Source organism: Pungitius pungitius, chromosome 16, assembly GCF_949316345.1.
Source record: "Pungitius pungitius chromosome 16, fPunPun2.1, whole genome shotgun sequence".
NCBI lineage: Eukaryota > Metazoa > Chordata > Actinopteri > Perciformes > Gasterosteidae > Pungitius > Pungitius pungitius.
Window position 1 is genome coordinate 2,597,133 of NC_084915.1, and position 15,122 is coordinate 2,612,254.

Genomic DNA, 15,122 nt, shown 5'->3' on the forward strand with positions numbered 1-15,122 from the left:
AAAAGACTCAACAAAAAGCAAATGAAAACAATCTTCAAACGGAAGACGAGCTTGGATTCTTTGGTCTGCAACTCAATCCACCACCTCTCTGCTCACTCTGGGCTCCACTGCCACAACCACCCTAAACTCTGGCTTGGCACCGCCATACATCCTTTGCTGATCAGCTGATCAACTGCAGCTGCGTCACCAGCACACCTGAGGAGAATCTCAAACCACACAGCAAAACAAAACACGGCACGTAACAATCACCTCGAAGCAATCTTTCTCTTTGAAAAACCCATAAATAACTAATAAATTGCACAACATTATTATGTTGACATTTTTTAGTTAGACACAGCAATTTATATTTTAGAGTGCCACAATCTAATGTAGTTTTGGGAAAATGACAGTGCTGCTTGGAGTGTTGTGTCCTGCTGTGACTACGAAACATGCATAAGGACTTAAAACTAGAAAATGCATTTCCTGCTGAAAATGCGTTGGAATGCAGAAAGCTGAAATTAATTTCAAAAAGTTGCTTAAAGTACAGAAATGAAACAAGCTGTAATTATTAAAAACATTGCTGAAAGAATGGAAAAAGCTGAAATACATTTAAAAATGGCTGAAAATACAGAAATGAGAAAAGCTGAAATGAACTTGAAACAATTGCAAAAAAACTGAAATGGGAGAAGCTTCTATGAATTTGAAATCACAGAAATAATAAAAGCTGAAATTATTCTAAACATTGCTGAAAGAATAGAAAAAGCTGAAATACATAAATGAGAAAAGCTGAAATGAACTTGAAAGAATTTCAAAAAAACAGAAATGGGAGAAGCTTCTATGAATTTGAAATCACAGAAATAAAAAAAGCTGGAATTAATTTCAAAAAGTTGCTTAAAATGCAACATGCTGAAATTATTCTAAACATTGCTGAAATATAAAAGGCTGAAATACATTTAAAAATTGCTGAAAAGCTGAAATGAACTTGAAAGAATTGCAAAAAAAAACAGAAATGGGAGAAGCTTCTATGAATTTGAAAACACAGAAATAATAAAAGCTGAGAATTAAAAAATACATTTTTTGTAGTAATATAATGTTTAGTACTATAGTTGTAATTGTTGTACTAGTGGTACTAGTTTCACTAATATTTGAAAGCAATTGTGGTGTACCCATTGTTGAGGTACAGATAATCATTGAGGCTTTTATTTTGAAATAATGGAACTGGTGTGGGGTGGTTTGGGAGACAGAATGTTTGTTATTCAAAGCAAATGGACTTGGTAAAATAGATTTGTACAGCGCTCTTCTAGTCTTCTGACCACTCAAAGCACCTTAAAACTACATAACATCATTCACCCATTCACACACCAATGACAGGACCTACCATACACAGTGGCACCTGCCCAACCAGTAACTAACATTCACACACACTGTAGTCAACAGCTAGAGGAACAATGCTGGGATCAAGCGTCTTGCCCAAGGACACATTGACATGCAGGTTAGCCGGGCCTGGGATCAGACCGCCAACCCTCCTATTGGAGGACGGCCGGGCTCCCCACTGACCCACAGTCGCCCTAAGCTAATAAAACTTAGTTATTAATTGATGGGCCTCATCAAACATTACAGTAAGAATTCCCTCCATTGGGGTTGAAATACTAGCAGTACTAGTAATATTAGTAGTAGTAAAAGTCATTTTAGTAATAATACCAGTTGAAATACTAGAAGTACTACTAGAAGTACTAGAAATATTAGTAGTGGTTGTAGTACTATCTGAAAGCGCAATAAGTATTCAACGAAAAAGCTGAATCCTAAGCTTCATGTTTAAATAACATAATCATTGCAGCTTTTATTTTGAAATGATGGTATTGGGTGAGTGGGTGGGGGGGTGGGGGGGTTGAGAGACAGTATATATTATTTAATAGGCCTCATCAAACATTACAGTAAGAATTCCCTCCATTGGGTTGAAATACTAGTAATATTAGTAGTAGTAAAAGTCATTTAGTAATAATACCAGTTGAAATACTAGTAGTGGTTGTAGTACTATTTGAAAGCGCAATAAGTATTCAACGAAACAGCTGAACCCTAAGCTTCATGGCTAAATTACAGATAATCATTGCAGCTTTTATTTTGAAATGATGGTATTGGGTGAGGGGGTGGGGGGGTTGAGAGACAGAATATATTAGAAGGCCTCATCAAACATTACAGTAAGAACTCCCTCCATGGCGGTTTGAAATGATGAGAGAAGGTGGAGAGAAGCAGGTCATGTCAGGCTGCACTAATCAGCTAATAAGGATCAGCTGTGAGTCACAGAAAGAGCCCCAGCTCGTTGTCGCGGCAACGGAGCAGCTGCACTTAGCTCACAGACAGTTACTGAGAACCCACACCTCAAACAAATGCTTCCTGGAGCAAAACTATTTGGAGTAGCCAAAAGATAAGGACATTTTGAGAGACACAAGACTCTACCGAACGTTTGAGTGTAGTTTTTATGTCTCTATGTGTTTTAAAACTGCTCTACCAGCAGTTTACAAAACATGGACCCTCTCTTGTCTTCCGACTTTGTCTGCACTCTAGCGCACACTGTAAATTCGAAAAGGACCCCAAAATTAGTCAAACATAATTAGTGATTATGAAAAAACTATAATAGATATCAACAAGCTGTTTTTTTAATGAAATTGTTAAGACTTGTGTCAACATTTTAAAGTTTAAATGGTGTCTCTAGCTGAAAGATTGGAAAAGCTGAAAAAGTTGAAAGTTGAAGAAGTTTTGAAAGGATTTGAAAATTGAATCCATTGGAAACCATGTTAAAAAGGTTGATGTTTTTAATTTATATTAATTCAATTATAAGAGCTAAAAAGCTGAAAAGTCATAGCACCCCTCTCCTGAAGGAGCTGAACATTTTAATATTTGAATGGTCCTAATAGCTGAAAGTGTGAAGGAGTTGAAACGTGCGGCGGAAGAAATAGTAGAAGAATAAGTTGATTAAAGAAAAGAAGAACAATACTTGGAATGCTTGAAGCATTCCAACTAATAAATACTTAAATCAATCGATGTGCACTAACTTACCATAAACTACGTTGTTAGCTATGCTCTGCACTCATCTTTAAGCAGTGATTTAAACCAGTGGTTCTCAACTGGTCTGGCTCCGGGACCCACCATCACCCCTTATTGACAAGTCGCGACCCAAATCGATCTGTCAACGGGGGGGGGTGCGAGCGGTTGTCTTTGCGGCGCCAACTGAAAACATGGATGGACGAGCCGGCCAAAAAAACGACACTCCGCTGCATTAGAAAAAGTCCCTTCAAAATAATAATTTTTGCAATGCAACGGCCCGCGACCCACTAAAAACGCGACCCACCAGTTGAGAACCACTGATTTAAACGATTCATTCATGAATGTGTAGAGATCATTGAGTTGTAAAACGTTATGTGACAGACTTTTATGCAAATGAATAATGGCTTCTGTCATTTCATTCAGCCCACAAGCATAGGGTGCTGTCAATGTCCACAGGCTACTTTGGAAAAGGTGATGAGCTCTGTGGGTTTCCTTTGGGACAGAAGCATTCTGAAAGAAGTTTTGTCAGGTCTGCCGTTTTGAAGTAGGTTAAAACTTAAAACCTTAAAACTCAACATACAGGATTAACGACATCAAAATGGAAAGGAAGAAATAAAAAAACACTTGGCCACACTAGTTGGTCCGTTAAGGGTGCACGTTTTGGATTGGATCCCGGATATTTGATCACAGAGAGGTTTCATTTTGCCGATACTTATTGCAGATCAGTGATGATCCATATCGGTAGATACAAATCCCTCCGTAGTTTGGTTATACAGCTGGTCTATGAGGTTGCAGACAATAATTTTGTCGTCCTGTCATAAAGAAAATAAAATTACTGCTGGACAATCATTTTTTGGTGTTGCTATTAATAGTGAAATTCAATCATTATTTCAAAAGTAGTGTATTGCGCACTTTTATTAGGGACCAGGGTACGCCTGAAGCTAGGAGACTGGAAAAAATAGGAACCTTATTCACCCAAGATATTTAACAAAATCAAACTAATAACTAAGCAAGTGCAGTTCAACCTAATTAACGGAAACTACGTCAAACAACACAGTGAGTGCTCTGTTGAAAATCATCACTATGGGTTGACGATGTGGTTAGTTGCAGCCCCCACACATTTTAAACCAACAAGTTGCTTTTTAAAAGCAGTGTTCCCTTTACACAGTAGCAGTTAAAATATTTTTTGTAAATCTCAACTTAAAAATTGATTTAATTAATTCCAGTATAAAAAAAGCTATTTGCCACTACCAAGTGATTAACATTCTATCTATTTTTGTTATAGAAAAACAACTTACGTTATAACCCCTTTCAAGTAAAATGTTTCTTTGAACAGGAAGAAGCATTAATAGTCTCTGTTCAGCAGTTGTGGTATTGGTTGGTATGTATGTTGGTGATCTTTATAATGCTTATTGATACGTATAGGAAGCAGTAGATGGAGTGACTTAGGACCTAGGGGGGATTTAGGTGTGGGGAACAACCAGGGGGGAGAATGACATGGCTGGGTTACCCAAACAAAGAGTTAAAATTCTATGGAGATGAATCCACACTAAAAGTTTCAGGTAAATGTTTGTATTCTATTATATTCTATTTTTCAGTTTCAAATCTTACTTTGTCAAGTTTTCAATATGGTTTTCCCTTCCCCATTTTTTTTTACATTCAGTCTTTTGGACCTGATCTGGCTTTGGCGCAATGGCATCAAGTGAGAGTGGCGTGTAATCATAAGTTACAGCTTAATGAAGGCTGAAAACCATTGTTTACCGCGTTGCCTTTAGGAAATGTAGACACTGTAAGAATTATGAATTAACACTAATAAAGAGAATTTCTCAATGACAAAACTGGATTTAGATCAAACGTTGACACATCATGATAATGTTATAATTGACTACATCCTGATTTTTATCTGACCGTCACCTCACAGAACAAAAAATGGTTATAACAATTCTGGGAGTAAATAGAATTTTGCCAAGATGTTGCCAGCTCGTATATTTTTCATAGAAAGATTTTGAGAGATGTGTAATTCTGCAGGTTAAACGGACGATAGCACCTCACTAGCTCTCTCCAAAAGTAGCAGTAATAGTTCAATAGCCTTTTCATGGTCACTTTAAAATCAGGGGGGAGTCTTAGAGGAAAAATTGATAGGAAATATTGATAAGAGTAAGATGCCAACACTGCTAGCAAACATGCTGAAAGTTTGGAGTGGTAAATACAAGGAGTTAATGACCTAGCTACAGTATCTCAGTCAACATGTGGTGCTTTACTGATACGGATCATATGGTAATATATTTACGGTGTGCATCACGCTGCATTTTGGTTTCACTTGACTGTTGCTGTCATTACTTTGGACCAGATCTTGAACTGAGAATGCTTCGAAGTTTTAAGGCATGTGTCACCTTGTGTGCCTTCTACCAGTCAATGGCACACCTCAACATAGCAACCCCCGTGTGCTTCATCATACATTTGGATTCCTTTCTTGTTTTTCTTCTTGGAGGTGGCTGTGACAATGAATGAATCAATGACAAGAACACTGAATGTTACCAAGATATCTTTCATGGATGTCTGTTGTTCCAAGATGAGATGGCGCATTGGAGGCCTCACTGACAGCGATTCCTTTGATGTTCAAGCCGCATAGTAATTAGTTGCGAAAGTAGAGTTCAAGCCTGAGAAAAGATGCATTTATTCCTTCGGTTTCACATGTACATTTATAACTGAAATAAGTTTTGTTTGGATGCCTTTTGACCACAATGATGCTTTGGTTTGTAATGCATACTTTTCTGCTGAATACTGTACATGTTGTTGTAAAATTACTCTGCAAACACATCTTCGTATATATGTTTACTTGAAACAAATAGAAGTTCAGTTAAGTTAGGGAATGTTTTGCTTTATGAGAACACCACTCACCACTTATGAAAAAGAGAGACACAATTGGCCAAATTGATTTTGGGAGTTTGTACGTTTCTGAAAAATCTACCAGGGCACTTTTCCACTTTGATAGCCACATTAATCTGTAGAAGCACTATCTGGCATGTGTAACAACCCCCAGATGCTGGTAAGAAAACAACTTGCATGTTTTTTGATGATTTCTGAATGAATTAATAATAATAAAAAGCTATTGACATGACATTTTCACTAGATGTTGGTAACAATCCAAGTAATACATACATCTGAAGAAACCACAACAAAGAAGTTATGTGTAGTAATGTGAAATGACACAGGGAAAAAGTATTGAACACGCAGGGCCGGCGCTAGCCATTTGGGTGCCCTAAGCGCAAATGCTTGGTGGTGCCCCCCCCAACCAACCAACCAACCAACCACCACCACCACCAAAGGAATAACAACCATTCAGAATGTCTTAAGTTAGGTTCTCTTTATTCCCCAAATAACTTCTAAACATAAATAATTTACATAAACAAACATGAAAAGAAATAAATTATATAAAAGATAAAATTATAAATACCAAATACCACCACAATTACTAAAAACACAGATTTGGAAGTGAACATTGTAAACGCAGAAAGTATTCAAGTATATAACCGTGTAAGTAATAATGTGCACATTTCTTCAGTAAATAATATACATAAGTGCAAATAATAATAATAAAGTGCAAACTGCACAGTAGAATTTACTTTACCATCTCTATAAAAGAGACCATTCTGCTATCCGATAGAACAATATTACAAACATTTTCACTACCATCAGTTGTCAAAGGCCCTACAGAGGCACACGCCTGCATTTCCTAGCTGCAAAATCAGCTATCAGGTCATATGATAGCCACGTCCCCATTGATGCTGATGACAGCCAGACCACTTAAACGTTCCTGCCCCATTGATGAGCGCAGGTACGTTTTGATTAGTTTGAGATTTGAAAAGCTTCGCTCAGCAGAGGTAACTGTGACAGGGAGAGTCAGTGCAATACGAAGCAATCCATAGATTGGGATATACCTCTTGAAGCCGATTGTTATGCAAAAACGTTAATGATAACATAAAAACAAATGATAACAGAAACGGTAACGGTAACAGAAACTTTGGGCGGCCCGCGGACGAGTACCGAATACGGCCCACCGGCGGTCCGTGCGGACATTATGAGCGCGAGTACATGTGGGCAGCCGGCCGCCCGGTGGCCGCTAGCAACGGTCCTCACGAGACAAAGTTCGGGGACCCCTGATTTAAAACATTGTCTTAGCTGAGAGCGACGCGCGAGCATCATCCCGCTGTCTCTTTTTTCTTCTTTTTTCCGCCCCCGACTCTTGATGCCTTTTCAAAGCCATTTCAAAGCAGTCTGCCACATTTGAGATTTGAGGCATAATCGAACAAACCACTGGGAGGTGGGGGGGGGGGAGGGGGCGCACAGGAGGTTCCCTTTTTCTAGACTAATTTGGTCTAGGCCTATTACTTTTGTATTGATTTCGCATATTAACATGCTTTAGAAATATTGTATTTGTTATTTATACTAGTAGCCTACTGTGATGATTTTTCACGTCCCAGATTTTTTGGTGCCCCCCCAGACACTTGGTGCCCTACGCGCAGCGCGTGATGTGCGTGTGCGGAGCGCCGGCACTGTGAACACGCTTACTGATATTTATTCAATACTTTGTACAAAAGCCTTTGTTGGAAATGACAGCTTCAAGACCCCTCCTGTATAGAGAAACTAGTCGCATGCATTGCTCTTGTCACGGTTTGGTCTCTCTTCCTGTTTTAGTTTGAAGTTTCATGTTCCTTCTGGTCTTGGGTTAACTTCACTTCCTGCCTTGTCCTGTGATTGCCTGAGTGTTTCCACCTGTGTCCAATCACCTGCACCTCCCTTGTGTATTTAAGCCCCGTGTGCCTGTTGTCCCTTGTCGCGTCATTGTCTGATGTCAAGTTCTCGTTGGTGCACGTTTTTCCTCGGTTTTGGTTTTTTGGAATAAAGAGCACTTGTTTTGGAAGATCCTGCGCTTGAGTCCTGCCTCCCTTCAACCTGCACCCTCGTCTCCTGACAGAATGACGCGACCACAGAAGGACTCAGCAGGTTTCGATTCTGACAGCCCTTTTTGGGGAACTCGCCTGGCTCGTGGGGGTCCACGCAGCGTGCAGCGGGCTGCCCGGCGCAACACCGGCACCGGCTTGCCAGCGGACTCCTGGAGCGACTTGGGGCCCGACTACATCGATTTAAGGAGCCCTTTCTTCCAGTGGAAGACGAATGTCGTTGTTGGCCCCAGGAGCTACCAGGAGGAATGCTTCGAGCTCCGGGATCTCCTCAATCCGAGGAGAAGGAGCCCGGGGGGGAGGAGACGACGAGCCCCCCCAGTCCCGGCACCTGACTCAACCCCCAGACGCCCGTCCCAGCCCGACTCGGCCCCCAGACGCCCGTCCCAGCCCGACTCGGCCCCCAGACGCCCGTCCCAGCCCGAGTGGGCCCCCAGACGCCCGTCCCAGCCCGAGTGGGCTCCCAGACGCCCGTCCCAGCCCGACCCGGCCCCCAGAGTCTTGTCTTGTGATTTTGGCCCATTCTTTCACACAGTATTCAAATCTTGAAGGTTCCGTCCTTCTATGAATCTTGATCTGCAGTTCTTTCCATAGATTTTCAATGCCTCAACATGCTTTTTTTCAGCAATGGAGTCTTGCGTGGTGAGCGTGAATGCAGGCCATGGCGGTGAAGTGCATTACTTACTGTTTTCTTTGAGACAACAGTATCTGTACCTTTGTATGTATGTATTACTTGGGTTGTTACCAACATCTGGTGAAAATGTCATGTCAATAGCTCCATTGTAAATACACTCAAATAAAGGATTATTAGGAACACCATACTAATACTGTGTTTGACCCCCTTTTGCCTTAAGAACTGACTTAATTCTACGTGGCATTGAATCAACAAGGTGCTGGAGGCATTCTTTAGAAATGTTGGCCCATATTGATAGGTTAGCATCTTGCAGTTAATGGAGATTTGTGGGATGCACATCCAGGGCACGAAGCTCCCGTTCCACCACATCCCAAAGATGCTCTATTGGGTTGAGATCTGGTGACTGATGGGCCATTTTAGTACAGTGAACTCATTGTCATGTTCAAGAAACCAATTTGAAATGATTCAAGCTTTGTGACATGGTGAATTATCCTGCTGGAAGTAGCCATCAGAGGATGGGTACATGGTGGCCATAAAGGGATGGACATAGTCAGAAACAATGCTCAGGCCGTGGCATTTAAACGATGCCCAATTGGCACTAAGAAGCCTAAAGTGTGCCAAGAAAACATCCCCCACACCATTACAACACCAGCACCAGCCTGCACAGTGGTAACAAGGCATGATGGATCCATGTTCTCATTCTGATTACGCCAAATTCTGACTACCATCTGAATGTCTCAACAAAAAAATTGAGACTCATCAGACCAGGCAACATTTTTCCAGTCTTCAACGGTCCAATTTTGGTTAGCTCTTGCAAATTGTAGCCTCATTTTCCTATTTGTAGTGGAGGTGAGTGGTACCGGTGGGGTCTTCTGCTGTTGTAACCCATCCGCCTCAAGGTTTTGCGTGTTGTGGCTTCACAAATGCTTTGCTGCATACCTTGGTTGTAACAAGTAGTTATTTCAGTCAAAGTTGCTCTTCTATCAGCTTGAATCAGTCTGCCCATTCTCCTCTGACCTCTAGCATCAACAGGGCCTTTTCGCCCACAGGACTGCCGCATACTTGATGTTTTTCCCTTTTCACACCATTCTTTGTAAACCCTAGAAATGGTTGTGCGTGACAATCCCAGTAACTGAGCAGATTGTGAAATACTCAGACCGGCCCGTTTGGCACCAACAACCATGCCATGGTCAAAATTACCTTTCTTTCCCATTCTGTGTAGTTAAAATGCTGACTTTAAACAAACACACCCATGAAAATCACTCTTTTCCTCTTTGAAACATCTTGATTCCATTTTCTAATTAATTACTGGCTGCGACACCATGGCTGTGCCAACATGACGTGTCCCCGGGCCCTGGTCACATCCACTAGTAGCCCCACAGCAGGAGAGCTTTGAATAAAATTACCTGGCTAAAGGCAATATTAAGCCGTTGGACCCTGTCACACATTCTGCACATAGATGCTTGTTCATTCGTCTTTGCCAGAAGTCAGTGTGTCTGAGAAAGCACTGCCTTCAACCGCAGCATTTTTGAGGCACACGTTTCATTTTCCCATTGATGAATCATTGCCATATTAGTTTTTTGACATCCGTCAAATTGCTTCAAACTGAAGACAATTGCAAAAGCCTCTTCATTACATTTTGCCACCAGGTTTTGCAAAAGATGTATTGAATTTGTATACGTATAAGAAAAATATGGAACGTTGTTTTTGCTGCTCGGGGGGTGTAGATCACCATGTCTTGGTCAATTGAAAAGTAGCTTGAGAGCACCCCTGAGCTACTTTGGCCCAGATGGTTCCACTATCCACAATTGTAGTAGTGCAAGCCAACATAGCCGGAGTATGAGTCTTATATTAAACAGCATATGGACATCATTTCTAAATGTAAAACAACACTCGAATACTTTGCCTTTATACATGTTAAAACCAATTATATTAACAAGGCAGGACGGATAATTTTCTGGTTACAATTACAGACAAAAAAAAACTACAGACTGGTCTCTCTTCTTCCCTTTCAGTCCAAAACTTTTGAACGTGCAATCTCCACCGTAACAAACACTTTGACCCCCGCCACTCAAGCTTCAAGGCGGGTCATTCCACAGAGACTGCTCTCCTTGTCTCAGAGCAACTCCACACTGCTAGAGCTGGAGCTAGATGGCCGCACCTACTGGGTAATTTAGAGAGGATGAATGTCGGAACCTTGTCCTCTTACTACTGGAGTTCCTCATGGCTCCGTCCTGGGTTCCCTCCTCTTCTAAATCTACACCAACTCTCTCGGCTCAGTCATTCGCTCGCATGGTTTCTCCTACCACAGCTATGCCGATGACACCCAACTAATTTTTTCCTTCCCTCAAAAGATCGCGACTCTTTGGTGGAACGAGCTCTCTGATAACATTAGGACAGCAGAGAGCCTTTACATCTTCCGCCGCGAACTAAAGGCACACCTCTTCAGACTATACCTCGACTAAAAACACTAACAAATTGTAGCACGTAAATTGTACTTATAATGGCTCGTATCAGTAACAAATTGTAAATCGGCTTATTTGATGAAATTGGACTTTCTTGTTCTTCTTGTTGTTTTGGATAAAAGCGTCAGCTAAATGACATGTAATGTAATAAACACTTATCTAGACGTGCACTTTGCCAAAGAGATGAACTTCTGTAAACGTTCACTATTTTGCCTTACACCTAGCATTACACAGTGTTTTTTGTCTTCTTTCTGGGAAGTTTCTTTAGACTTTTAATGTAGAAACATCTGCTGTGTTTTAGAAACATGCCGTAACATCCTCAGACCACACTCAATAATAATAATAATTAGTGTGAGATTACAAGGAGTCTGGTTCTGCTTCGCAGGCCACACACATTACATTTCATGTCATTTAGCCCAACGCTTTTATCCAAAGCGACTTAAAATAAGTGCATTTCCACATAGAGATACAAATTCAGAAGAACAAGTAACAAGAAAGTACAATTTTCATCAAAAAAAAGACAGATTATAAGGGGTCTGGCTCTGCTTCGCAGGCCACACTCAAGTAGAAAATTTCCTGCTGAAAATGCGTTGTAATGCTAAAAGCTGAAATGAATTTCAGAGAACTGCTTAAAATACAGAACTAAAAAAAGAAGAAATTAATTTGAAAATGTGCGGAAAATATAAAAATAGGACAAAACAGAAATTAGAAAATCTGAAGTGAATTTTAAGGAATTGCAAAAAATACAGAAATGGGAGAAGCTGAAATGAAGAAACAAAGAATTTCTTAAAAAACGTACATGGCAGAAGCTCCATACGAATTTTATAAACGATGATTTTGAAAAAATACAGAGATAACAAAGCTGAAAATTAAAAAAAGCTTTATCCTGGTTACGGTACCGATATTCATTAAGGCTTTTATTTTTGAAATTATGGAAATGGGTGATGCAAGGGATACAGAGAGAGACAGACGGAGTGAGTAAGAGTCAGGAGGGGGATGGCAAGTGAGGGGTTTCATGATGTTGGTCTGTTGACAGAAAGCATTGCTGCATCATGTGACTAATAATAATCCTTGGCTTTTATTTTGAAAAGATGGAATTGTTTGGATAGACAGAATGTAGATGACATGTGATGTAATGTAATGTTTGTTATTCAAACTAAGACGTTATTAAGCCTAGCCTAGGCATTGTCAGAAACATTACAGTAAGAATTCCTTCCATGGGGGGTTTATTTGGAAATTATGGGATCGGGGGGGGGAGAAAGACAGAGAAAACTAGAGAGAGGGAGGAAGAGAAAAAGGGAGGACAAAAGAGAATGAGGGGGATGAAAGAGATGGTGAGGAAGGGAGCGAGAGAGGGGGGGGGGAAGAAATAGAGAGAGGGTGAGGCATACTTGCCAACCTTGAGACCTCAGAATTAGGGAGATATACAAAAGGACCGGGGGGGGGGTGCTAGCGGTCAACGGGGGGGCTTGCACAATCTCGCCAGTCTCATCTTTTTCCGTTCTAATTGCTGCGCTTGACTTCAAGGTGCAACCTTTATTGTTGTTCGGTCTGAAACCGCGCGCCCAGTGACGGATGGTGTAGCAATATTGTTGTCCGGGTGGAAATCGGGAGAAATTCGGGAGTCTCCCGGAAAAATCAGGAGGGTTGGCATGTCTGGGGTGAGGAAGGGAGGGATGTGAGGAAGGGAGAGAGGTGGAGAAAGAAAGAAAGACAGGGAGTGAGTGAAGAGTGAGGAGGGTGGGGTGCGGGGCGAGTGAGGGGTTTCATGATGTTGGTCAGAGGGCAGAGAGAAATAAAATAATTGTGATTTTGAGAGACCCAAGACTCCACTGAATAGATCCACGTGTGTTATATATCTGTCCGATAATAAATACGGCTCTAGGGGCAATTTACAAAACGGGTACTTTCTGTTTTTTTTGAGAAACATGTTTGTTTTTGAGCCTATGGGCTTGAGACAGACTTTGTTACACTCTCGGGCTCATCAGGCCAAAAGTAAATAACTGTGGAATTCCATACCCACATGACTCCAACCTGCACAAGCACGGCGCCGAAGTGCCATATTTTTTTAACCATATTCTGTCACTGCTGCACTCTCTAGATAGTCAGCCCTCACTCTAAGAACCGCAGTACACACTGATGTAAAACTCAGAAACAGACTGAAAAACTAGTGAAACATAGTCAGTAGTTATGAAAAAATAACATATCAACAAGCTGTTTTTTATGACAGTTTAGTCTTTTGTCAACATTTTAAAGTTTAAATGGTGTCTGTAGCTGAACAATTTGAAAGTTTAATTGGAAAATATTAAAAAATGCATATGAATTTGTTTTATTTTAATTCAAGCATAAGAAGTAGTCTTAATAGCTGAGGCAGCATTCCAACAAAAATAAGTGTGTTACATAACAAGGAGTCTGGCTCTGCTTCGCAGGTCACACACAATTACTAAAACCAAACTATCTTAAACAGCACTGAAGAGGATACTTTTTTTATCAGCCTCTCTGGTCCGTTGCACTAATGATCACAGAGCTCAAGTTAAATTAAAGTTAAGAAGGTAAACTTTTTACCCTTGATTTGGTTTGGGCAAATACACTAATGCACACACACTTACACGCATATCAAGTTGGCCTGGTCACAGAGAAGAATTTTTGTGTCATTCCATTCAGTCGGATGCCTATCTAATAATCAGTGTGGCAGAGATATTTGATAAAGAAAATCAATCCCCTTCAATACCATGATGAGCCCGAGATTTGTCAGATTTGTCAGCTAATTTCATGCTAATTGAGTCCCCAACCTGTGGGTTATTTTTAACATAATCGCTGTTCTGAGCAGTGAGCCCTTTGCTGTACGTGTCATTAATTAAGCTAAAGGCATCAATCAGGATTTTTTTTCCTCTCCTCAGTACCGGCCAGGATCACTAACATATCGAAGGACATCACAGTGAATGAGGGCAGCAACGTCAATCTCACATGCCTGGCAGTTGGTCGTCCTGAGGCCAACGTCATATGGAAGCATCATTCGCCAAGAGGTAAGGTACTAGGTTATTGATTTTAATCTGATTACTTCTGCTCTCCATACTGTGTTGTGTGTAAATGTATTGAATGGAAAGGATTATGGTTCATACAGGTAAAAAACTATGATGAGCAAAACATCCAATGGAAAACTGGAGATATCGGTGTTGAGTTAAAGTAAGCTGGGCATCAAGAAAACCATCTTTGGTTATTATTTTTAGAGATGTAAAATCACACACTTGAATGAGAAGATAAACAACCATAGTTAACATTAGTATCAGTAAAAATGAATGCTATTTTTGTGTCATATTCCTTTATAATTCCCACACATAAAACACATGTTTTAATTTAATATTCGCCTACGTGCACAGCAACCATTTACCTACAGCGGCCACGAGAGGATTTATGATGAATAATTCCAGGCTTTAATCTTTGTACTGAGGCCTGGTTTTCTTTTCAACTTTGGGGATTGCAGGGGTTGAAACTGCTCAACCTGTGGCCTGACAGGACTGCCTCAAATCAACCATAATTTGGCTGGAGGCCACAGCATGCTTGGGTTCTGTTCTGTTCGTGTTCAAATTGTGTCAGCTCGGCACTTCCCACTGTGTCCCACAGTGTTCAGCGGTGTGAGTCACGGACCACTTCTCTATAGGATCAGATGTTCAGCCTCCAACATAAATGCTCAATACAGCCCAGCTGTTCCTCTCCTACACCCTGTAATCTAAAGATGACAGGATCTGCCTCTCACAGCCCAGTGGCTCTCTATACCCTCAGACATTGACAGCGTTTTTGTTACCCAATATTTACTTTGAATATTATAATTGCCCCCCAAGAACCCTTCTGTTTGAAGTAGTTATGGTAATCCCATTCAAAAGGAAAGAAACAACTTTATGACTCAGCCAATTTACACTCACATGTGACTTTTACAACAAGAGTTAAGGCTTCATTTTCCAGTATAAGGTGGGTTTTAATACACGAGCCGGTGGTAAAGGTTACATACATATTAAGAACAGATAACAATAAAAT

The 15,122-nt window shown here is 40.7% G+C and overlaps 1 protein-coding gene across 1 annotated transcript in view; it reads left to right on the forward strand.

Moving 5' to 3' along the window:
• The window catches only part of opcml (opioid binding protein/cell adhesion molecule-like), a 163,756-nt gene that overhangs the window by 96,815 nt on the left and 51,819 nt on the right, over window positions 1-15,122 (forward strand). Inside the window, exon 3 of the mRNA XM_037467560.2 lies at window positions 13,988-14,113. Within this exon, the coding sequence (XP_037323457.2) occupies window positions 13,988-14,113 (126 nt within the window). The remainder of the gene's footprint in view (window positions 1-13,987; window positions 14,114-15,122) is intronic.